We start from the raw sequence: 24,239 nt of genomic DNA, 5'->3' as shown, positions 1-24,239 counted from the left end.
GGTGTCTGTCCCTTCAACGGCCACGGTCTTGAGAGAGCTGACTGTAGGTAGAAAACATCATCAAGTGGTTAAGAAATAAGAAAACAAGATGAATAGCATCCATACAACTATGTTTAGAATGTCTCCGTGAAGTGTCACTGTCCTCTACTTTCAAAGTGGCTGTCTTAACTGTTTGGTGGGCGGCCATCTTGGTTTTCAGGTGCTGTAGGCGGACGGCCGAGGCTCTCTGCTTTACTGTTCATCTTGAAGAAGTTGGCCAGAGTCACGGAGGCTACGCTCCCACCTCTCCTACGGCCCGAGGGACAGGGCTGAGGGCCCTTCCTGGACGATGAGACCACCTTCTTGGGCGATGAGACCACTTTCCTGGGAGAGGCCGTTTTTCCTTCATTAGGGGGGTAGATATGCTTCAGTTCAATCCCAATGCAACTTTATTAATAAAGGTTAACAACACACATTCTCCATTGGGGAAATGTTCTCCACATACCTTAATATGCCGGTTTTACAGACTTAAAACTAATCCTCCATCTTCAATGGAGATTTTACAGTGAAAGTAGTGTGATTTAGTCCAGAAAGAAAGTTTTAAAATAATAATAAACAAAAGGCCTTCCGGGGGGCGCTTAGTGGTGTATCACACAAATGCGCATACCGTCCATTGACATATCCTAGAATGTCATCCCTCCTCTCTCTCTCTCTATCTCTCTCTCTCTCTCTCTCTCTCTCTCTCTCTCTCTCTCTCTCTACCATCCTTCCTGTCAATCTCTCTATCCCAATAAAGCAGAAATGCCCTAAAAACATATATTTAAAAAAGAAGAAGTGAGGCTTGTTTACCAGGTAGTGTGTCTGACCGAGCCGAGGCGGCGGTGCTGTTGAAGCTACTGAGGTAGGACGGCCTGAGGGGGGCGTGTCCCTGCGTCTCCACCTGGTGTGATTGGGTGGCTTCCTTCAGCTGAGACAGGACATGGCGGCCACACCGCTGGGAAGACGCGTTCACCTCGAATACCTGGAAGAGGCAGAGGAACACAGGGCTCAAGACAGGGCAGTCCCATGTAGCATAACGCAACCTGACTGGGATCGAACACGCCTTCAGCTCCAAACCACCTCTGATACACAAACACACTGACATTGTTGGCTTTTTAACAGACGCTTTTATCCAAAGCGACTTACAACAAGTAGGCCTACATTTGTCTTAAGTAAGTGAATCATCTATACATCAGTCATCACAAGAAAAACGAATCTATGCTAACGATATGAACAAGGGATCTGAACATTATTGATTATTGTGTGATTCAACTTGACTGAATGAATACAACCACTCCTATTTATTGTGACTGTCTTACCTAAGCCACCACCTACATACTGTACATTCAACACCAGAGTAAGAGGACTGTCTCCAGGTACCATAACACAAGGCATGTTGTTGTCATGGTGATTACAAGTCGGCATAAGAGGTGTCCCAGTCACACCAGTCATCCATTTTGTGTGTATATTTCCCTTGCCTTAAATGTATATAATTCAATAACTATATTATCATCTATTTATTTTTTTCTAGATATCTTTTTATATGTACCCTCAATGAAGCCCCTTCCCCCTCCAGCAAAAAATCGTTCTCACACGGCTGTACTTGTATAACCAGAGTGACAAATAAACACGCTGTATCCTGTACCTTGAAGCCCAGCTCCTGGGCGCAGGCATACACAGAGGCAGTCTTTCCCACCCCCAGGGGTCCTGTGATCAACATGGTGTTACACAGATCTTCTTCCCCCTCCTCTTCCTCCACAGCTTCTCCCTGGAAGTCACCGCAGTCCCACAAGTCTGCACAGACAAGCTCCAGGTCAGGTCAGGTGACACTCAGGGTGATGCAATGCTACTTAGATGATAATCCAACTGTCATTAGCTACTATATATTAGAAAATATGATATATATTTCTGGCTTTGGCGACCACACACACACACACACACACACACACACACACACACACAGACACACACACACACAGACACAGACACAGACACACACACACACACACACACACACACACACACACACACATTATAGCATGGCCCACTTCTTTGTGTAGAATATCAATCTGTGGATTAATTTATATTGTTTATTTCCTCCATTTCTCCAAGACTGTTTGAAAAAAATATTTTACCATTGCTATTGTCCTCTTTCTTTTCCTCTTTCTTCTTTTCCCGCTCTTTTCTCCTCTCCTCACAATCAGCTCGCAGTTTCCACTTCTTCAGCCAACTACACACCAAAATGATTTCCATTATGCATCATCACAAAGGCATGTGCATGTACCGGTGTTCTGTGTTGTTTCCTGAATGTCTGCTGTGTCTAAGGAGGATTTCGCTGCAAAGCCAATTTCTCCACTGGGGGAAAATAAAGATATCTAGCTATCAGGGGTAGGATTTAGGGTTAGTTATAACTCACCATGGGTAGGATGTAGGGTTAGCTATAACTCACCAGGGGTAGGATGTAGGGTTAGCTATAACTCACCAGTGTAACTTCTTCAAAGGGGCAGAGTTACCGATCACCTCAGCAGAGTGGCGGGGGCAGTACTTGTCAGTCCACTGCACATCCTCACTGCTGTGATCTGGCAACACAACAAAGGTAAACCATACAAAGGTAAATGACATGACATCCCAAATAATGATATCCATATGAAGAGCTATAGCTGCTATAGTAGATTAGATTAGATTACTGGTAGATTAGATTCACTTTATTGTCATTACACATAGTACCGGACAATGCAACAAAATTATTGTGCGTCTAATCAGAAGTGCAACAAATAGCAATTATATTGCAGTGATAAGTAGCAGATAAGTTATCAGTAGTGATAAGTGGTCAGTACCTCTGCATTCTAATGATCTGGGAGACGTCGAGACAAATTCAACAGAAAAACAAGAAACAGAGAATCAAAACTGCTCTTTGTGAATGAATGAATGAATGAATGAATACATGAGTGAATTCATCTTTATTTCTGCATCTAGTCACTTCATGTGACTCCTCCGTTAGGATCATCTATAACTGATCTGTCCCTGCCGGCATTTTAACATTTATTCACGGGTGGATCAACGTCGTGGAGCAAAGATGAACCACACAAGGAAATGTAGCATTAAACCTTTGTTTCTGTGTTTTTTCAGTGATAAACAACAACTGACATTAATATTTCAAACACATTTCAACCTTGAAGGTCAGTCACGTGCCGGTTGGGGTATTTGGTAAGACGGTTACCTCTCCTGAGACAGCTTTGTGGTCGACGGTCCTCAGCAGTGGATTCTGATTGGTCGGTCAGGCTGGGCCTCGGTTCAGAACCTACACACGCTCCTGCCGGACCTCCACCCCCCCTCTGCTGCTGTTCCTGCTGCTGCTGCTTGAGTCTGTGTGTCAGACTCAGCCTGCTTCCTCTGGGTCGGCCCCCGGTTGGAGGGCGAGTGGGCCCCCTCTGCCCCCCTGGCTCTGAAGGGCGAGTGGGCCCCCACCGCCCCCCTGGCTCTGAAGGGGGGGTGCGTTGCCCAGTCGAAGTGGCTTCCCCTGCCCCCAAACTGGACCTCGGACGCTTCAGAACCTTCTCACAACAACCCTCTCTCTCACGCTGCCGTTTAAGCTTCTCTCCTACGAGGCCGGGCAGGGAGGGAGTCCTCGGATTCGGGCTCATCTCTGTGTCTGAAAGAGAGACACTTTCAGACACTGAAATACAATAATAAATACATAAAGATACTGTACATACATGATATGTGCAGGGAGGCTGTGGCGCAGGAGGTAGAGCCGGCGTCTAATGATCACAAGGTCAGCAGATCGGCGGTTCGAACCCCGGCTAGCCACATGTCGGGTGTGTGAATGTGTGAATGAGAGGCCATTGTAAAACGCTTTGGAATAAGGCGCTATATCAGTCATGTCAGTCCATTTTTTACCATTTATATTATGAATATTAATATACACACAGGAAGGTAATATAACATGGTATGTTACCTGTACAAGCCAACACTTGTAGACTCTCCTTGTACTTCTTTCGAAGGATGGTAAAAACTCTCCTGATGGGGAACAAGGGGTTGGAGGCTCTGATCTCCTCGAGAAGGCACTTCACCACTGGCCCTGATAAGTCTTCTCTCCAACCAGAGACCGTAGACTCCATCATCATCATCATCATCATCTCAGGCTTGCTGTGTGGAGGCCTAGGTGTCGATCTGGACTCATTCACCACCACTACCTGTTCCTGGATGTTGACAGGGACCAGGTTGGACTTTCTCAGCTGTTCCGCTGGCTTTCCCGAAGGTTGAGAGGAGTGTTTGGCACTTTCCCCATCACCGTCAACCTCCCACTTCCTCGTGGAAATAGACGGTAACTTCTTGCGTGGCTTCTCATGACGGTTTCCACGTATGGCGTCAAGGTCCGCGGTCAGAGAACTCTTCCTACACAGCACGTCTTTGACCTTGATAACGCCATCATCATCATCATCTCTCTCCAGCCTGCTCCTGCACGGTGTGTCCTCCTCACTAGACACCCCTGACTCGGTGTCTGAGATGGTTATGATCACACCGGAGGGTTTTGACGGGTTCTTCCTCTTCAGTCGCAGCCGGTTCGACGCCTCCATCACTCCCACTTCACTGTGACAAGGTGGCGACATCTGGGTCTTGTCTTTCACCTGCATGCAGGCGAGGAGGCTCTCCCCAGACGGTCGTGGCTCTCTTCTGAAGTACGTTATTAAATCTGTGGAGTTGGAGAGCCCAGACTTCTTCTTCTTCCCCATTATCCTTCCAGACCACGGAAGAGAGGAGCTGAACCATACACACCACCACCAGCTACACTCCAGGTCACTTCATCATTGTATTGTATATTATATTTAGCTGAAGTTTAGCTAACTAGACGTGAAGTGCGGGGTCGAGATAACATTACCACCACATCTTTCCGAAACCTTCACAAAGCTGCAGTATACGAAGGAGGATACTGTTTGTTTACACATTTACAAAACGTGGGTCGGTGTCAACTGTGAGGAGATCATCTTGCCTACTTTTTCGAAATCAAATGACTGAGTACTAATCTGTCCAATCGGATCTCTGTATGGTACACGTGATCCGCCAATCGCGTTCGTGGTACTTCCCACTTATGTATTTGAATGCATTGGATTGGTTTACACAAAGGAGGGAGGGAGTTGAGTCCAGTTCTCTCCCCTCCCCCTCTTCTCTCCTCCCCTCCCTCTCTCCCCCCTTCTCTCCCATGCCTCTCTCCTCTCCCCTCCCTCTCTCCTCCCCTCTCTCCTCTCCCTCTCCGCTCCCTTCTCTCCTCCCCTCTCCTCCCTTCTCTCCTCTCCCTCTCCCCTCCCTTCTCTCCTCTCTCTCTCCTCCCTTCTCTCCTCCCTCTCCTCTCTCTCTCCTCTCCCCTCCCTTCTCTCCCTCCTCTCCTCCCCTCCCTCCTCTCCCCTCCCTTCTCTCCCTCCTCTCCTCCCCTCCCTTCTCTCATCTCCTCTCGGAGTAAAATTCTATGGTACAGATCTGGCCACATCATCTTGTTTCGCCAATCGTGTCTTCACTGTAATCGCAAGGTGTATGTGTGGTGCTGCACAAATTCAATTAAAAGTAAAATGAGTGTACTTTGGTGTAAAAGTGACAATTACAGTGATCTGGCATACCGGAAAAAAATAAACGAAACGAAGAATAAGATCAAATGTATTTTATTTTAAATATAAAATCCCCATATCCAAAATGTATAACATAGTTCACAATTTATACGAGGTGGTGGTTTGACAAGTGGTGATTTGACTGTTCCTCCCCAAATCCATCTGATCAAAAACGTACATCAATTTAGAGAGGCGTGAAAGTATGGTCCATAGTAGGGTTGAAGTGAAAAAAGCAGGATTGATTAACGGTTTTGTTCAGTTGGTGGGCACGCAACGAAACATACAACTAAGGCGACCAGTAATCACGTGGTATTTAAAGTTTCGAAATTAAACTGAGGAGAAAAAAATGCTAAAACATACAAATGCAGAACTCAGTGATTGGGCTGAAAACCACCCCTTTGGCATTAACTGCATCTAATAGGATACACTCCTTCCACTAGGATCCGATTCCCACCAACATTACAGCATATTGCTTTGAGCGAAGAAGAAGAAGAAAAACAACAGCGACTACTATTATTTAATAATCAGTGATACTCAGATTCACAATGGGATATATAGCTAGATATTGACATTATTACAATGTACACAAATCGTCTGGCCGACACTTCATATCTGACCCTAGCAGAGAGGAAAAATATAGAGGCCTTTCGAGTTCCCAAAGATTCTCAAAACGATATAACCATCACGTTATATATAGGCCTATGATCCAGCATTCTGTTAACGCCTGTAGGTTTGTATTTATTAGTTTTTTAACTTAGAGCTTAGCAGTCGACATAGGGGCGACTTTCTGTCAGTTATGGGGCGTTCTTCTCCTTTAGCTGTGGTAGCAGAGATCAGAACGTGTTCAGCAGCAGAGTCAGGGACCTCGTCCTGTAAGCAGGATTACTGAATTAACTTGGACATTAACTTGGGAAAAACAATCAGACTCGTCCCTTGACCTCTACATCCCCTCTACCTCCCTGTACAGTTTCTCTACTGTAAAAGAGAAATAAAGTCTTAATTCTGACTTCTAGCATTATGAGTGCCAATGGCTCCTGGCTCCGAGCATAAATTACTTTTTCCTGCTATGATTAAAGGATGGATGATTCACTTATTTAGTCACATGATTAGTTACATGATTCACTTGTAAGTCACTTTGGATAGCAGGTGTCTGCTAAACGCCAAAAAAGTGAACTTCTGGTTCGTTAAAGATACTTGAATACGGGTTGTTGTTGAGAGGTTCTTAAAAAGTTAATTAATGAATATTCAGGGGACAGCCCATTGGCCTCCATGATTGGACAATACTCAGGAAATATAAACATGGGAAAACATTACACGATCATCGGAAAATAAAATTCAAACCAAAGAAAAATCTTTCAGAGGATGCGAGACAGGATGCATCTGGCAATTGATGCAGCACAAGAAGAACCCCCCCCCCCCCCCCCCCATCAACCTCTGAATCGCCTCAAGTTAACAAGTTACTAAACACAGAGACCCAAGTGCTAAAATAATCTGCTAAAAGGACCCAAGAGCTGACGAGGTGATGGATACAAACGAACCAGGAGCGATAATAATATGACCGCTATGCAGATCTGGTCTGGTGGGATTCTCCTCGTACAGGTTTGGGAGACAACAAAAGCAGTCGGTCATGACGAGTGAATCTTTCAAGTGATCCCCAGTTTTCTTCACATCCACCACAAACCCCACCGCCCCCCCCCCCCCCCCCCAAATCACTGAACTGGCTCACAGACAAAACAAACTACCGGTATGCATAATGACTTACAGTACAGACTTGGGTACATCTCACTTTATCCAAAACGTGAGTCCTCAAAATGCCTGCTGTTTTATGTGTGTGTGTGTGTGTGTGTGTGTGTGTGTGTGTGTGTGTGTGTGTGTGTGTAGGTGTGTATATACGTTTGTCATTCAAGGGTCAGGTAAGTCCTCCATTGACAACGACTCCCTCTGTCTAGCTAAGCACCAAAGGGTTGGTGGTCAATATAATAAAAACAACAATGAAGATCATCGTCGTCGTCGACGATGATGATGATGATGAAGGTCCGCCCATCCTCCTCCTCCTCCTCCTCCTCATCAGTCCGCGACGGGGGTTTTCGTCCTCTTCCCGAGTTTGGACCCCCCGCCACCGGCGCCACCGGCGGCACCGCCGTTGCACGCGCTCTCCGCCCCCACCCCCGCCAGGTCGTGGTTGCCGTGGTCACCGTCGTCCCCGGCGGCGGGAAGCTCCTCCTGGATCTGCCGCAGACGCGTCATGGCGCGGTCGATGGTTGCCACGCTCACCAGGTTGAAGTCGTGCATGCTGACCAGGTGCAGCAGGAAGTTGCGGCACAGGTTGCGGCGGGCGATGTAGGCGCCGCACTTCTCCACGAACACCATGCTGGCCTGGTTCATCTGGTTGTCGGCGATGAACCTGGTGTGTTGTCAACGACAGAGTGGGCCTGCTTAAAGGTGCACTTTACTAGTACGTCTCTCTCTACGTAGCTTGGGGGGAATTCCACCAACGTCGCTAACGGAAAAGCCAGGCGTATTTTTGATAGATTTCGCAAGATTTGATCAAAAATAAGTCTGGATTTTCCCATTAGCGACGTTGATGGAATACCCTCCCTGGTCTAAACTGGTGTTTAAAACTATCAATTAACTATCAACTGCAACTGGGTTCACGTTGCAGATATGGGAGTTTATGACTTACAACTTTGTTGTGTGTTATTATCCTCGCTGATATAGCGAGGTCCTATTCTATCGTATGTGAAAGGCAACTAACATACAACTGTACTGTAATGGACCAGTCTCTCTCACAGACAAGGGTTTGGCCAAAGATACAAAAAAAAAGCAGCTTCAATGGAGATTTTACATCGAAAGGGTGACTTAGTCCAGGGGGGTATTCTATCAACGTCACTAATGGATAATCCAGGCTTATTTTTGATAACACTCCCGAGATTTATTAGAATAAGCCTGGATTTTCCTTTAGCGACATTGATGGAATACCCCCCTGGACTAGGCTTAAGCCTTGTCTTGTGAAAGCGGCCCTGTGTGTTTCTCTCTAGTAAAGCTGAAGGTAACAGGACAATATAAAACAGGTGTAAAGGTGCAAGAAGAGAGGGGTTTGTTTAGTTGTACGTACTGGACGTACCCGTGCTTCATGACGTGCAGGTTCCACAGCTTCATCACCTCCTTCTCTCCCTCGTTGACGTCCGTGAACTCGTCCAGTTGCTGTGGGAGAACACACACAGACACAGACAAACAGACACAGACACACACAGACACAGACACACACACATAGACAAACAGACACAGACACACACAGACACAGACACACACACACAGACACAGACACAGACACAGACACACACACACAGACAAACAGACACAGACACACAGACACAGACACAGACACAGACACACACACACACAGACACGTCGGTCAACACACCAAGTACACAGTATAGCCAAATTTGTTGATCATGTATCCTATATTTCTATGCATCATGTACCCTGATTTTCCCCAGTCTTATTTGCATCCCCTCTAACCCCCCCTGTACAGTTTCTCTACTGTTAATATAAAAAATAAATCAGAATTGTCCTTCTTCTAGCATTAAGACTGCCAGTGGACTTTTCCCTGCTATGACTGGTGGATAGATGATTCACTTACTTAGTCAAATGTATTGTAAAGCTGTAAGTCACTTTGGCGTCTGCTAAAATGCCAAAAATGTGAATGGAATGTAACTGTAATGTGTGAGGAGGGGAATCAATGTGGTTAGAGAAAGGGGGGATATTGTTGTAAACATGTTATGACGCATGGAAACCGTACATAATTGATATGGCCATCAAAGTGCCACAAATCCTACTATGCCGACCTCGTCCCCCTCCACACCCCCTCCCGTTGCCTCAGGTCTGACGACCAAACCACCCTCAAGACCACCAGGACCAAGCTCCGGACCTGGGGTGATGGGGCCTTTTCAGCCGCAGCCGTAGCCCCGTCCCTCTGGAACGCCCTCCCCAACCACATCAGACAGGCCAACACCCTCCCGACATTTAAACAGGCCCTCAAAACCCACGCTCGTCTTCACCAGTTAACCCTCTCCCCCTCCCCTTCCCATGTGTCCCCAGCACTACCTTAACCTTTTTGTGTCTTTTTATTATTACTACTCCATCTTTTCAGTTTGTAAAGCGTCTTGGAGTGTCTAGAAAAGCGCTATATAAGTCTAATGTATTATTATTATTATTATTATTATTATTATTATAAATCAAAGTATTCCGATTTTTATTTTTATTTTAATGTCAGTTGCAGCGTGGTGTGTGTGTGTGTGTGTGTGTGACTGACCGTGGCGGTCTTCTCTCTCAGCCAATCAGGGTCTCTCTCGTCCTCGCTGTCCACCTCCATCTCCTGGGGCCTCAGAGGCATGCAGCTGTCGCTGTGGAAGTACAGGCGGTTGTGTCCGCTCACGTACGTCCTCTGCTGCTCCAGCTCGCCGTCCTCCGACTCCAGGAACTCCGACAGGCTCGGCTTTGTCCGCTTGGGCCTGAGGACACACGGGAGGGCACACCGCAGGGCATTATGGGCCTTGTAGTCCTACTATGGGACTACGACTAGGCAGCTTAGACAGGCAAGCAGGTGCACACACACGCAGGTGCGCGCACTCACTCACACGCACTCTCTCACTCGCACACTCTCTCACTCACACTCTCTCACACACGCACTCTCTCTCTCTCTCTCACACACACACTCACACACTCTCTCTCACACTCTCTCACACACTCTCTCACACACTCTCTCTCACACACACACACACACACACACACACACACACACGATTGACTTGTTTCAAAGTGTAGGATAGTTATGCATAAAAGTGGAACCAGTCCTATTGACAATGTTTATTTGTGTTTTTCAGCCGGTGGTCTGGCAGGGAGGCTGGTGTGTCTCTGGGCCGGTCTCACAGACAAGGTTTAACCTTCTTATGTTCACCATGTGAGCTCTGTGGAATGTCTGCAGGTGTCAGAGCTGTGATGTCATCAGTCTGGGTGTAGTAAGATGGACCGTGACAGGGTCTCCTTATCAACACCTCCTCATTTAAATACTGAGGTTTTAAGGTGATGTAACTGATATAAGTATACAGTCTTATTAAAGCCTCACTTGACTCATTCTGTTTGACCTTCCTTGCACTAATTCAGCACTCAACTCAACAGTTCTTTGCACATAGTGATAATTACATTGGAGTCAGATTGTCAATATTAGATATGTTTTGCTATTAACAAAATATAGCCAAAAGTCTCTGCCAAACCTTGTAGAAACTGATACTAATGGTGGGTGGTGGTTGTTGTTGTTGTGTGTGTGTGTCGTTGTTGTTATGTGTGTGTGTGTGTGTGTGTGTGTGTGTCCAGGTAGGAGAGGCCTGTACCTGCACACCAGGACATGTGTAGTTGTGTGTGTGTGTGTGTGTGTGTGTGTGTGTGTGTGTGTGTGTGTATGTAAATGGTAATGGTAAATGGACTACACTTATTATTATTATTATTGCCTTTTTTGGTGCTCCAAAGCGCTTTTCAACTGCCTCTCATTCACCCATTCACACACACATTCACACACCAATGACGGCAAGCTGACTGGGAGCAATTTTGGGTTTCAGTGTCTTGCCCAAGGACACTTCGACATGTGGCCAGCCGGGGCTCGAACCGCTGATCTGCCAACCTTGTGATCATTAGACGGCGACTCTACCTCATGCGCCACAGCCGCCCCTCAATATGTGTGTGTGTGTGTTTAGTTGTGTGTGTGTTTAGTTGTGTGTGTGTGTGTGTGTGTGTGTGTGTGTCCAGGTAGGAGAAGCCTCTACCTGCAGACCAGGACGTGTGTGACGGCGGTCCTCTTGACGGGTCCGTTCCTGCTGAAGGCGAAGCCGGGCTGGCTGTGGATGTCCTGGGGGTTCCCCACGTAGGAGCCGTCATAACACTCGTTTATGGACACGTCTATCCTGGCTCCCTTAGGGTGAGGCTGCTCACACACACACACACACACACACACATATATATATAACACTCGTTTATGGACACGTCTATCCTGGCTCCCTTAGGGTGAGGCTGGTCACACACACACACACACACACACACACACACAGACACACAGACACACAGACACACACACACACACACACACACACACACACACACACACTCCTCTCACCACATAGTTGAAGATGAAGCGGCTGTGGGACAGTTTGAGGTGTTTCAGCAGGCTGTAGAGCTTGCGGCAGTTGAGCGTGCACCAGGGACAGTGCAGGTCATCCCTCGCCTCCGTCTGCTGCCGCGTGTTGTTGTTGTACAGGAACTGAGGAGGGACAAACTACATCAGTCCCACACTGTTTCAGCGTCACTATTATTATTATTATTATGTTGTTGTTGTTGTTGTTGTTGTACCGGAACTGAGGAGGGACAAACAAGATAAGTCCTACACTGTTTCAGCTTCACCGATTTATTCATCCATCGCATTGTTGCACAACTGTTACACAACTTCATGATAAATTCCAAAGAAACACACTGTAATTAATTCAACATGATGATCATACTGTGATTTCTAAGTCAACACATGGGTATTTGTTTTCTGTACCAAAAAATGAAAGTGCAACCACCAGTTACTCTAAACCCTCTACCCGGAGACATCACATGATAACGTCACCATGACGACACTAAGTCGGATTATTCCTGGTTCAGAAAACGTTGTGTTGTTGTTGTCGTACCTGATAGAATATGCGCAGCTTCTGTCTGGGCTCACACAGGATCTGCTCTCTCCTCAGCTGGATGTCCGTGCTCACAGAGTCCTTCACAGCTACAGGTCACACACACACACACACACGGGGGAAGGTGACAGGCGTCAGGCGTTGATGCATGCCATGTGGACATCACACACAGTTCTCCAGGCGTTGGTCGGTGGTCTCAGAGGAGGTTTATTCACTTGTCGTTACGTGTGGAATCAATCCCATACCATCAGGTGATCAGGTTTTATCAGTTGGCATTTGACCAGAGTAAACACAGACGATAAGAGGGAGAGCATGGAAAGGTAGAGAGTGTTAACTAAAAAGGTATTGCTTGGACCCAATGAATGATTGAGTGAGTGGGTGAGTGAGTGGATGAATATTAAAGACCATAGAAATTAATGTCTCTCTTATCTCTTCCATCTCTCAGGCGACCGTCCCTCCTAAAGACCTCCTCATCCCCTCTACAGTTTCTCTACTATAGCATCTATACCATTTTTCTGAGTTTATTGTGATAGAGACAGTAGAGATTAGACAGGAAGGATGGGTGAGAGAGAGAGGAGGGATGACATGCAGGATATGTCCGCGGCCGGAATCGAACCGGGAACCCTGCGGTTACGTGGTCAACGCTTAGTCCGCTACGCCACCTAAGCGCCCCCAGCATCTAGAAACTTCTAGCATGGTTACTGCTAATGGCCCCTGGTCCGAGGCATAGATTACTTTTTCCTACGATGACTGACGAGTCATGATAGATGAGTCACTTCCTCAGACAAATGTATTTGTTGTATCCAAAGTCGCTTTGGATACATTTTAGCGTCTGCTAAAAATGCCCAAAATGTTAAAAACATAAATGTAAGACACGGTCTTCGTTTTGAGTCCTCCCTTTTACAGTTTTTTCTTAGGTTCCTCCTTTTTTAATACTGTACTGTCCTTTTTGTTTTTGTTTTGTATTGTTCTAAAAAAATAAAAAAATAAGGTGATTTTATACTTTCAACAGTTTGTTTATTTGGTATTGGTAACCCAAATAAAGATACTTCTGAAAGAATATGTGGTCTGGGGCGCTTAGGTGACTAAGCGCTGACCATGTAACCGCAGGGTTCCCGATTCGATTCCGGCCGCGGACATATCCTGCATGTCATCCCTTCTCTCTCTCTCTCACCCATCCTTCCTGTCAAATCTCTACTGTCTCTGTCACAATAAAAATGAAAATATGAGTGGGACTGCCCCACTCAGAAAAAAATACTTAAAAAAAAACAAAAACATGGTGGTCTGTCTCACCCAGCGGCGCAGACTTCAGCGTGCTGGTCCGGGTCTCGGCGGGGCTGGTGCTGTCTGAGTTGCGGGTGGCCAGGGGCTTGGCCACAGGGGCGGTGGACTTGTCGCTGGCGTCGCCCGTCCAGCGCAGCGTGAACTGCAGCGTGGGTCCCTGAGAGAAGGTCTCGAACGGAGGCAGCCTCTGTGGAGGGTCGGACACACACACACACACACACACACACACACAAACACACACACACACACACACACACACACAACTGCCTTGAGACGATGAACTGTACTGACATGTTAATGAGAGGGCTCAAACCTACGGTAGTGGTAACAGCTGCCCACGCTGTAGCATGGTGGCCAGGGTTAGGTGACCACCGCAGTGAAGTCAGAGAGACACAGACAGACAGACAGACAGACAGACCTACAGAGAGACACAGACAGACCTACAGAGAGACAGACAGACAGACAGACCTACAGAGAGGCACAGACAGACCTACAGAGACACAGACAGACCTACAGAGACACAGACAGACCTACAGAGACACAGACAGACCGACAGACAGATCTACAGAGAGACACAGACAGACAGACAGACAGACTGACCTACAGAGAGACACAGACAGACCTACAGAGAGGCACAGACAGACCTGCAGAGAGGCACAGACAGACCTGCAGAGAGGCATAGACACACAGACACATTCCCAGAGACAGAGAGGCATAGACACACACAGACAGACACAGACACACCCCTTCCCAGAGACAGAGAGGCATAGACACACAGACCCTTCCCATAGAGAGAGAGACACAGACACAGAGCGAGAGAGAGAGAGACAGAGAGAGAGACAGACAGAGACAGACAGACACACACCTTCCCATCCAGGATAGTCTCCCAGGTGGCTCTCTTCTTGCTGACAGGGCAGTCCTCCAGGCCCTGCATGGACACCTCGTACTCCCCATCCAGCAGCTGCAGCCTCCTGCAGAGCAGAGGACCAGAGGGTGGTTAGAACACAGAGGTTAGAACACAGAGGTTAGAACACAGAGGTTAGAACACAGAGGTTAGAACACAGAGGTTAGAACACGGAGGTTAGAACACAGAGGTTAGAACACAGAGGTTAGAACACAGAGGTTAGAACACAGAGGTTAGAACACAGAGGTTAGAACACAGAGGTTAGAACACGGAGGTTAGAACACAGAGGTTAGAACACAGAGGTTAGAACACAGAGGTTAGAACACAGAGGTTAGAACACAGAGGTTAGAACACAGAGGTTAGAACACAGAGGTTAGAACACAGAGGTTAGAACACAGAGGTTAGAACACAGAGGTTAGAACACAGAGGTTAGAACACAGAGGTTAGAACACGGTGGTTAGAACACAGAGGTTAGAACACAGAGGTTAGAACACAGAGGTTAGAACACAGAGGTTAGAACACAGAGGTTAGAACACAGAGGTTAGAACACAGAGGTTAGAACACAGAGGTTAGAACACAGAGGTTAGAACACAGAGGTTAGAACACAGAGGTTAGAACACAGAGGTTAGAACACAGAGGTTAGAACACAGAGGTTAGAACACAGAGGTTAGAACACAGAGGTTAGAACACAGAGGTTAGAACACAGAGGTTAGAACACTGAGGTTAGAACACAGAGGTTAGAACACAGGGGTTAGAACATGGAGGTTAGAACACAGAGGTTAGAACACGGAGGTTAGAACACAGAGGTTAGAACACAGAGGTTAGAACACAGAGGTTAGAACACAGAGGTTAGAACACAGAGGTTAGAACACAGAGGTTAGAACACAGAGGTTAGAACACAGAGGTTAGAACACAGAGGTTAGAACACAGAGGTTAGAACACAGAGGTTAGAACACAGAGGTTAGAACACAGAGGTTAGAACACAGAGGTTAGAACACAGAGGTTAGAACACAGAGGTTAGAACACAGAGGTTAGAACACAGAGGTTAGAACACGGAGGTTAGAACATGGTGGTTAGAACACAGCTAGAACAGTGTTACCTGCTAGTAATAACGTCACCCTCACTTTTGTGAGGGTGAGCAGGGAGGTATTCCATCAGTCGCTAAAGCACAATCCTGGCTTATTTTGATAAATCCCGCAAGATTTATAAAACAAAATCCAGGCTTATTTTGACAAATCCCGCAAGATTTATAAAACAAAATCCAGGCTTATTTTGACGTTCAGTGACGTTGATGGAATACCCCCCAGCTTGTCAGAATTTAAAGGGGACATGTGAAAGCTGTCATACGTTCATGTGAGGGGTTTCTATGACGACGTACCTGTTCTTGTCAAACACGGTCATCTGTGCAACGAAGGTCTCTGTGGCGTCGCTGTTCTCTCTGTGAGATGAACTTCTCTTTTTTCTGCTGGGAGTTTCTGTCACATCTAAGTACACAAACAACAACAACACATTTGTCAGTTGTCTATTGACATTATAATAACATCATAATAACACCTTTCATACATAAGAATGCAGCTGTACAATACGGCGCTAAAGAAGAAAAAAGATAACAGATTTTAAACGGACATTAAACCATGTCACATGATCTGCTAGGGGGACATCTGACGCCTGTCTGAACCACGTCTACTGTCTCTCAAAGATTACAGGATTCAGTGACTGACACCTGAGTGATCGCGCACGCACGCACGCACGCACATACCTTCCCATAGACAGAGAGGCACACAGACACAGACACACACACCTAGCATTATGGCTGCCAATGGCCCCTAGGCTGAGCATAGATTACTTTTCTTGCGATGACTGTGATGGATAGATGACTCACTTAAATGAGACAATTGTATTTGTTGTAAGTCACTTTGGAGAAATGCCAAAAAATGTGAATGTAATGTAAACGATAGGATGACATTTGATGCCTGGGGCGTCTGAGCCAAGTCTACTGTGTCTCCAAGGTTTACAGTATCCAGTGACTGGACAGTAGACAGACACCTGACGTGTGTGTGTGTGGTGTGGGTTGACTGAAGCGTGGAGGTGTTGAGGGACTCCTCCAGGACACACTCCTGCTGGGTAACAAGCGGACTGATCCTAAGTCTTTCTACTACTAATCAATCCTATTGATATCAGTGGACTATATCCAGCAGGGTCGGGGTAGATTCCATTTTGATGCAATACACTGGTGAACTCTGCATGGCAGTTTTGCATAAAGAAAACTAGAGATGCTCCGATCTGATCGGCGCCGATCGGTATCGGCCGATATGGCCTTGATCGGTTTTGATCGGAGTTCTCAAAACGGCCGATCAAACACGACCGATCAGTTTACAAAATGGCGTCGCCAGTCTGGAAATATTACACAGTGTCGGAAAGAGACAACAAATATGCCGTTTGTAATGTCTGCTCAAAAGAAATACCTCGCGGAGGAACGCACGCAAGGTCTTTCAATACCACGAATATAATACGGCATTTGCTGCGTTCGTTGATTCGCTCCGAGAGCGCCGAAGCGCACACTGGGCTCGACGTCATAAAGGGACCGAGTGCTTTGATTGGACGAGAGGCGTTCCACGAGTGCTGGTCAGAGTTCCAGCACGACTTCACGAGCGTAGTGTAGGTAGTGTTCAGCGACGTCATGTGACCCAGCGAGCAGGAAGTCACTAAGCTAGACTAAGGCCCATAGCAACAACAACTATTAGCGCGCGAGTTTTAGGTCTTCCTCTGTGCACCTTGCACAAGTGTAGATAGCGAGTGACTTTTCAGCATAGCAGGACATATTTTAGATGATAAGAGGAACAGGCTGAGTGGCAAAAACGCTGAGATGCTTGTATTTCTCAAGGCTAATCTTTATTTATTTTATTTATGGACTTTATTGTCATTATCTTATTATTAATTTTTAATTATAATAATTATATATAATAATAATAATAATTATTATTATTATTATTATAATCATTATAAATAATTATTAATCTGCCAGTGATGCTGCTTAAGAAGTAAGGTTTGAGTCTGAAATCTCCTTAGGTGCAATGTTTTGTTTTTTTGTTTTATTGATTATTGCTGACTTGCTGTCTTATCTCCTCCTAAATATGACTTATTTTATATTTGGCTATAGCCTGTTTATGTTGCAGTTTAGTTTGGGTATGTTTATTGTTCCTCAGGAAAGCTACAGTATACTATAAGCTCCAAGTTCTCTAAGAGCCCCTAGTTCCTCTCATTCGAGTGGAATGTTGCACATTTGATGTGACAGTGTACATTTTATTTATTATGATTTTTATTTTCACATTTTATTTGTTTTTCCTGAAGTAAGCTACAGGTGGTTGTGAATTCAATAAAACAGATGGTTATCAATTCATGATACTTTCTCATCTCCTAATTTCATTTGAATACTTAATATACAATGTCAATGGTGTTAAGAATAATTAAAAACATAAATAATGCTACACAATAAATAGAATGCTTCAATTGCCATTTTCGGCGCTGTGATCGGTGATCGGTGATATCGGATCGGCAGATCACTGATTCCGGTGATCGGTGATCGGTGATCGGCACCAAAAACCCTGATCGGAGCATCTCTAAAGAAAACTGACGGTCCCAAGAAGAACAAAAGAAAAAAGAGGAAGTTGGGGGTCGGAGTAGCAGCGACCCCACCCCCCTCCCGCTCTGCTTCCCCCCATATGAGTCATGTCATGATCAGCAAAAATCAATGCTAGGATCAGGTGCCATTGGCAGTCACAATGCTAGAAGGAAGGAAGGAAGGAAGGAAGGAATCTGGATGACTTTTTCTTTTTGTTATCATTAACAACAGAGGAACTGTACAGGAGGGGTAGTGGGGGGTGAAGAGGTCTTTAGGAGGAACTGTACAGGAGGGGTAGTGGGGGGGGTGAAGAGGTCTTTAGGAGGAACTGTACAGGAGGGGTAGTGGGGGGGGTGAAGAGGTCTTTAGGAGGAACTGTACAGGAGGGGTAGTGGGGGGGGTGAAGAGGTCTTTAGGAGGAACTGTACAGGAGGGGTAGTGGGGGGGGTGAAGAGGTCTTTAGGAGGAACTGTACAGGAGGGGTAGTGGGGGGGGTGAAGAGGTCTTTAGGAGGGACAGTTAAGATGTAGCCTGTAGAGCTAGAGACCCTAGAGAAATTTTGTCTTGTCTTCTTCTAATAATAATAATAACTTGAATGTATTTATTTTATAGCCTTTCAGGGTACCCACGGTCTCTTTACAGAGATAGAAACTTCTGTCCAGAGTACTTGCCTATGTTCTCATTGGCCTCTCCGTTGACCAGGCTGTTCATGTCCCTCCTCCCGGTGTGTGCCACCCTGAACAGGAGTGAGTAGGACTTGACCATGTGGCTGTTGCTGGGCTCAAACTCGTTGCTGGACACCAGCAGGGAGGGCAGGGAGCCAGGCTTGGTTTGGTTGGAGTCAGGGTTCAAAGGCACCTGCTTTTTACCTGTAGGCACTTGCTTTATTGGGCAGCTGACATCCTGATAAAAACAACAACAGCAGCAAAGATTGTAAGGGCAAGTTACGCAGTTCATTACTCATTTCACACATTTATTATTAGTCATTGAACGATCTGGTTAGATGCCAAACTCCATTTTGTTTGTTGTCTTGGTACTTTGTACAATAATGTTTTTAATCTTATCTAATCTAATCTAATTTCAGGTGATCAGGTGAAATGATGAACTTAGTAAGCGGGTTACCTTTCGTTTCTTATGGCAGACTTTAACTAGTAGCACCTCCAGAGACACAGAGCTCTGTTCGTTTTCCGAATTCTGAGATGGCTTTTCTGGAGGGGGGAAAAAGAAGAAGAAAAGAAAAAGAAAAAAAAAAAGCAGTGTTTTAGCTGTATATGACCTTTCAACCGAAGAACATTTAGCCTACAAAATCACTCACACTGACATCATACAGTACATTACCTATAATTATCTAAAATGTGGGTCAACATGGATGACTCGTTTACTGCTAAACAAATCTACCTACGGCTACAAATACAGTGATACAACCTGAACCCGGTACATGGAAATAAACGGTACTGGAATTTTTCACCCAACACACTACATACACACTACATACACACTACATACACACCACATACACACTACATACACACAACATACACACCACATACACACCACATACACACTACATCATGGAGGTAAATAGGAGTAATGCACACACACCATCCTTATGGAAGAACCCAGTGAAGGTGAGCTGCAGGTGGGAAGACAAGCTGCCAGGACAGAAAGAAAAAGCACAGTCAGTCAGGTCAGCCTCCTACTGTCAAATAACGGTGCATTTGTCTCTGTAGGGGTATTCTGTGATGTGTAGGGGTATTCTGTGATGTGTAGGGGTATGTTGTGATGTGTAGGGGTATGTTGTGATGTGTAGGGGTATGTTGTGATGTGTGTAGGGGTATGTTGTGACATGTGTAGGGGTATGTTGTGATGTGTGTAGGGGTATGTTGTGACATGTGTAGGGGTATGTTGTGACATGTGTAGGGGTATGTTGTGACATGTGTAGGGGTATGTTGTGACATGTGTAGGGGTATGTTGTGATGTGTAGGGGTATGTTGTGATGTGTGTAGGGGTATGTTGTGATGTGTAGGGGTATGTTGTGATGTGTGTAGGGGTATGTTGTGATGTGTAGGAGTTTGTTGTGACATGTGTAGGGGTATGTTGTGATGTGTGTAGGGGTATGTTGTGATGTGTAGGGGTATGTTGTGATGTGTGTAGGGGTATGTTGTGATGTGTAGGAGTTTGTTGTGACATGTGTAGGGGTATGTTGTGATGTGTAGGAGTTTGTTGTGACATGTGTAGGGGTATGAAATGATGAAGATCATAGGGGTGAAAGACCACTCATCCCTGCAGTCTATTTTTGAACAGGCTACTCTTAGACAGGCTAATAGAATTCTCATGAATCCCTCCCATGTCCTACATGCAGAGTATGAACTGCTGCCCTCTGGGAGGAGGTTCAGAGTCCCCCGCGCTAGACTAAATAGATTTAAAAATTATTTTATTCCCGTTTCTGTTAAACTGCACCAGATGAATGTGAACATATCTTGCTTATCGTTTTATTTCTACTCTTGTTTTAATCAGGGCTGCCTTCTGTTTGTGTGTTAACATTCTGTATTGTCTGTTGCTCTTTGTTGGCTGCTGTGGGGTGTAAGCCCAATACACATTTCCCAGTGATGGGACAATAAAGTGACTTTTGACTTTTGACTTTGACTTGACTTGATGTTGTGACATGTGTAGGGGTATGTTGTGATGTGTGTAGGGGTATGTTGTGATGTGTAGGGGTATGTTGTGATGTGTAGGGGTATGTTGTGACATGTGTAGGGGTATGTTGTGACATGTGTAGGGGTATGTTGTGACATGTGTAGGGGTATGTTGTGATGTGTGTAGGGGTTCAGGGGTATGTTGTGATGTGTGTAGGGGTATGTTGCGACATGTGGAGACGCTGTAGTTCCATTACCTGTGAGATTCCTGCTCTCCCTTCATCTTCTCCACTCTGAGCAGCATGTCATCAACCTTAAAGGTTTTCCTGTGCATTCAAGTTCAAACGCAGGAGTTTAGACTTCAGGAACACCATCGACCAGAGTCACACATCAAACATGACGTCTAATGTGGCTCTATCAACTCACAATAATTAATTGTATATCTACAAGTTTATTTCTCACACCTAAGGCATTGTGTAAGATACTTAAAAAACGGAAACATAACATATGTTATAACATACTAACAGTGCTATAATTAGGAATGCAAATGAGTCATGGAAGTCAGAGTCACTGGTTTTTTTTGTGTGCAGAATATATCAAAAAGCATTATGTCTCATACACCACTGATGATTATGATAAAAAAATAACACAATACAGTAATGTGATCCATTTCCAATCAATCAATGAATGAATAATAATGTACCTTTTGGCATTTGTTCGAGTGTTTCTGTGAGACATGAAGGTAAGCGTCCTGTGCAAAAATATAGGCTAAAATGGAAGCATATGTTGGTTAATTATTAATAGTCCAAATATTGTGGAGACTGACTGAACAACATATGAGAGGATTTGTAACCAAAGATAATTGATGCTTACTGCAATCAGGTTCCTTGTGCGCAGAAATCTGTAGATTTGAGTTGGCTCTGCAAATAATTCCAGACAAAATAATTATTCATGAACCTGCTCTACAAACCTATCATATGGTGATGATGACACAATGTAATATATGATTACATACAATTCTTATTATAATTGATGATTACGTTTTTACGATTGTAATAGAGAGAAGAGATCACATCATGTTAAGATCCTTTTACTAGTTTATAAATCACTTCACTGTGATGCACCCAATTACATGGTGGACATGCTCATAAGATACACACCAGCTAGACCCCTACGGTCTAGTGGCACGGAACTTTTAATAGTGCCAGAGGCTAGGACAAAGAGATTTGGAGGATCAGCTTTTAGCATATATGCTCCTAGATTGTGGAACACCCTACCTGAGGGCCTGAGGTTGTCTAAAACTCAGGACATTTTTAAGCGTGACCTCAAAACCTACTTATTCAATGTCGCCTTTTGATACTAAGGGAGACATTGGACATTATAGAACTAGGATCACTAGGCCATTACACCATACTCGTGTTTTTGAGATTTGTGTTGACAGGAAAATGGACCCGGGTGCTGATGAGGCACTGTCAGCTCCAAATAGCACCTAGAGCAGTACTGGAACCGGTACAAGGGTGTACCAGGACCACCATCAGGTTGTATTGCTGTCATCTTTATTGTCCCTATTGTGTTGTTGCATCATAACTGTGCTTAAGTTTCTCTTTTGGCAGGACCTGTGACCATACTGGATGCAGAACGATGCAAATACAACACAACATTTATGGACAGTGTGTACGCCGATAATATGCAAGGAATTTTTCCTGGATACATGGTGTACAGGTTTTTGCCCTTGCTTGCTTGCTTTGTGCCGGTGGTCCTGGCCTCCCCTGGGGGACCGCTGGGTACTGGTAAGCAAACTGGCTAGTAGTCGCTCTATTGGTAGAGGGCTGCAAAGGAATTTTTCCTGGCTACATAGTATACAGGTTTTTTACTTTTGCCTGCTCGCGGCTCTGTCAGTATTGATTGATTGACTGAACATTTTCATTGTGTGAAGCGCATTGAGTTGCATCTTGTAAGAAATGCGCTATACAAATAACATTTGATTTGATTTGATTTGATCATTTCACAGCTTGTATCTTTAGCCAAACATGTTATATGTCTCTGGTCAGTTGAAAGAAATACAGTCTGATCTTGCTGACAATATCATTTGATCAATTAAAATGGACAAATTGATAAATCGAAAATGTCAATAATGCGATCAATCCATTTTTTCAAGAGGATACAATTCACTTGCTCATGAAACCATCAAGTTTGGGCCTCAATTCAGCCAAGATGTGTGTCCATTAACAAAACTGTAAAATAGTGTTTATTTAAATGACGATTCCAATTTCATGAAAAGGATTTTGTCTAAAAAAATGTGAAGGATCAAGTCTAAAAGCAATTGCCTTCTGAACTGAAAGGTGATGAAACTCACTTTCAAAGGCCTGTAAAAACAACTCATGGTCGGCCTGGATCTGCTCCATTTTCGGCTTCTTCACCGCGCTCATCGCGCCCGCGGAGGCCGGGTACACGGCGCCGTTAGCTTTACAACTGGCCCCACTCATGACTTAACCTGGATACCACACACAGGACACAAGGACACACAGGGAAAAAACACACACATTATGTTTTTTCCCAAAACAAAGGACGCATAACCAACATCCATGTAGCGAGTTAGCACGCAGGCTAACACAGAGCAATGCTAACGAAACAACTGTCTATCCCAAGTGCTTTGTGATACGATTTTCTTCTCATTTCAGCAAATCAGGACAGCTCCTATGTCCACATAGTTAACTGTATTATCATTACTATTCTTACTGTTATCATCACTATTATTAGAACGATCATAAGAAAATGTGTAAGATAAAAAAAACTAGTTCGGAGAGCTAACAGTTACCATTCTGAGACCCTTCCCTGGTAGAAGTGCAAGTGACGGTGTCAAGGTAGATTATAGCAGGAATGGAGAGGATACAATAACAATGTGCTTATATTCTATAATATATATATAACAGTTAACAACAGTGGATCTATGACCCTGAGGGGGTCTGCACATCAGTAGTAGAGGAGACTCACTCACCAACACAGACACACACAGACCAGGAAATTATTGTGGCAAATGAGCAACGCTTCTGCTAGCATAGTAGGCTAACAGACTAGAACCCCCCCCCCCAAAAAATGTTACGGCCAGGTTAGTATTATTTCCTCCAACGCTTATCGGGACATTGACTAGTAAAGTGCACGCTGTTTACAGCAGACATACAAAAAGTATGGTCGTATTATTATTATCATTATTGATTTTCTGAAAAGCCCCCCCCTCCCCGAAAAAAAAAAACTTCCTATGAAAACTAAATTAGCACGTTGTGCTTGAAACCGGGCGATTTCTATTGGTCAACCAGACAGTCTTCTCAACCAATAGAACTCGTGATGTGTGATTTGAGGGTTGTGATTGGCTCGGCCCGGAGGTAAATGACACCTAACCAAGTTTGGTTGAGCGACAGGCGCTCCTATCGTTTTATTTTGCGGGAAATC

General features: G+C 45.1%; 1 protein-coding gene across 1 annotated transcript; it reads right to left on the bottom strand.

Moving 5' to 3' along the window:
* Window positions 1–5,668: 5,668 nt before the first annotated feature.
* suz12b (SUZ12 polycomb repressive complex 2 subunit b) lies at window positions 5,669–23,820 on the bottom strand. Its single transcript, XM_080522484.1, has 17 exons — window positions 23,788–23,820; window positions 23,146–23,283; window positions 21,663–21,709; window positions 21,493–21,557; window positions 21,047–21,115; window positions 19,756–19,805; window positions 19,276–19,361; window positions 18,825–19,056; window positions 15,910–16,015; window positions 14,493–14,598; window positions 13,637–13,814; window positions 12,344–12,432; window positions 11,791–11,934; window positions 11,444–11,601; window positions 9,937–10,135; window positions 8,737–8,825; window positions 5,669–8,025 (listed from the first exon to the last, which is right to left on the bottom strand). The coding sequence occupies exons 2-17, from the start codon at window positions 23,273–23,275 to the stop codon at window positions 7,689–7,691; spliced, it is 2,085 nt and encodes a 694-aa protein (XP_080378610.1). The 5' UTR covers window positions 23,276–23,283; window positions 23,788–23,820; the 3' UTR covers window positions 5,669–7,688.
* Window positions 23,821–24,239: the final 419 nt, after the last annotated feature.

Source organism: Nansenia antarctica (assembly GCF_963989245.1).
Source record: "Nansenia antarctica genome assembly, chromosome: 2".
NCBI lineage: Eukaryota > Metazoa > Chordata > Actinopteri > Argentiniformes > Microstomatidae > Nansenia > Nansenia antarctica.
The sequence above is the reverse complement of the archived record's forward strand: the minus strand, read 5'-3'. Positions and strand labels throughout refer to the sequence as shown.

Coding starts and splice junctions, on each gene's coding strand:
- suz12b (XM_080522484.1), bottom strand. CDS start 23,275: ATGAGTGGGGCCAGTTGTAAAGCTAACGGCGCCGTGTACCCGGCCTCC. Junction 21,116..21,492: donor ACTCGAACAAATGCCAAAAG/GTACATTATTAT, acceptor TTGAATGCACAG/GAAAACCTTTAAGGTTGATG. Junction 19,057..19,275: donor TCTGCCATAAGAAACGAAAG/GTAACCCGCTTA, acceptor TGTTTTTATCAG/GATGTCAGCTGCCCAATAAA.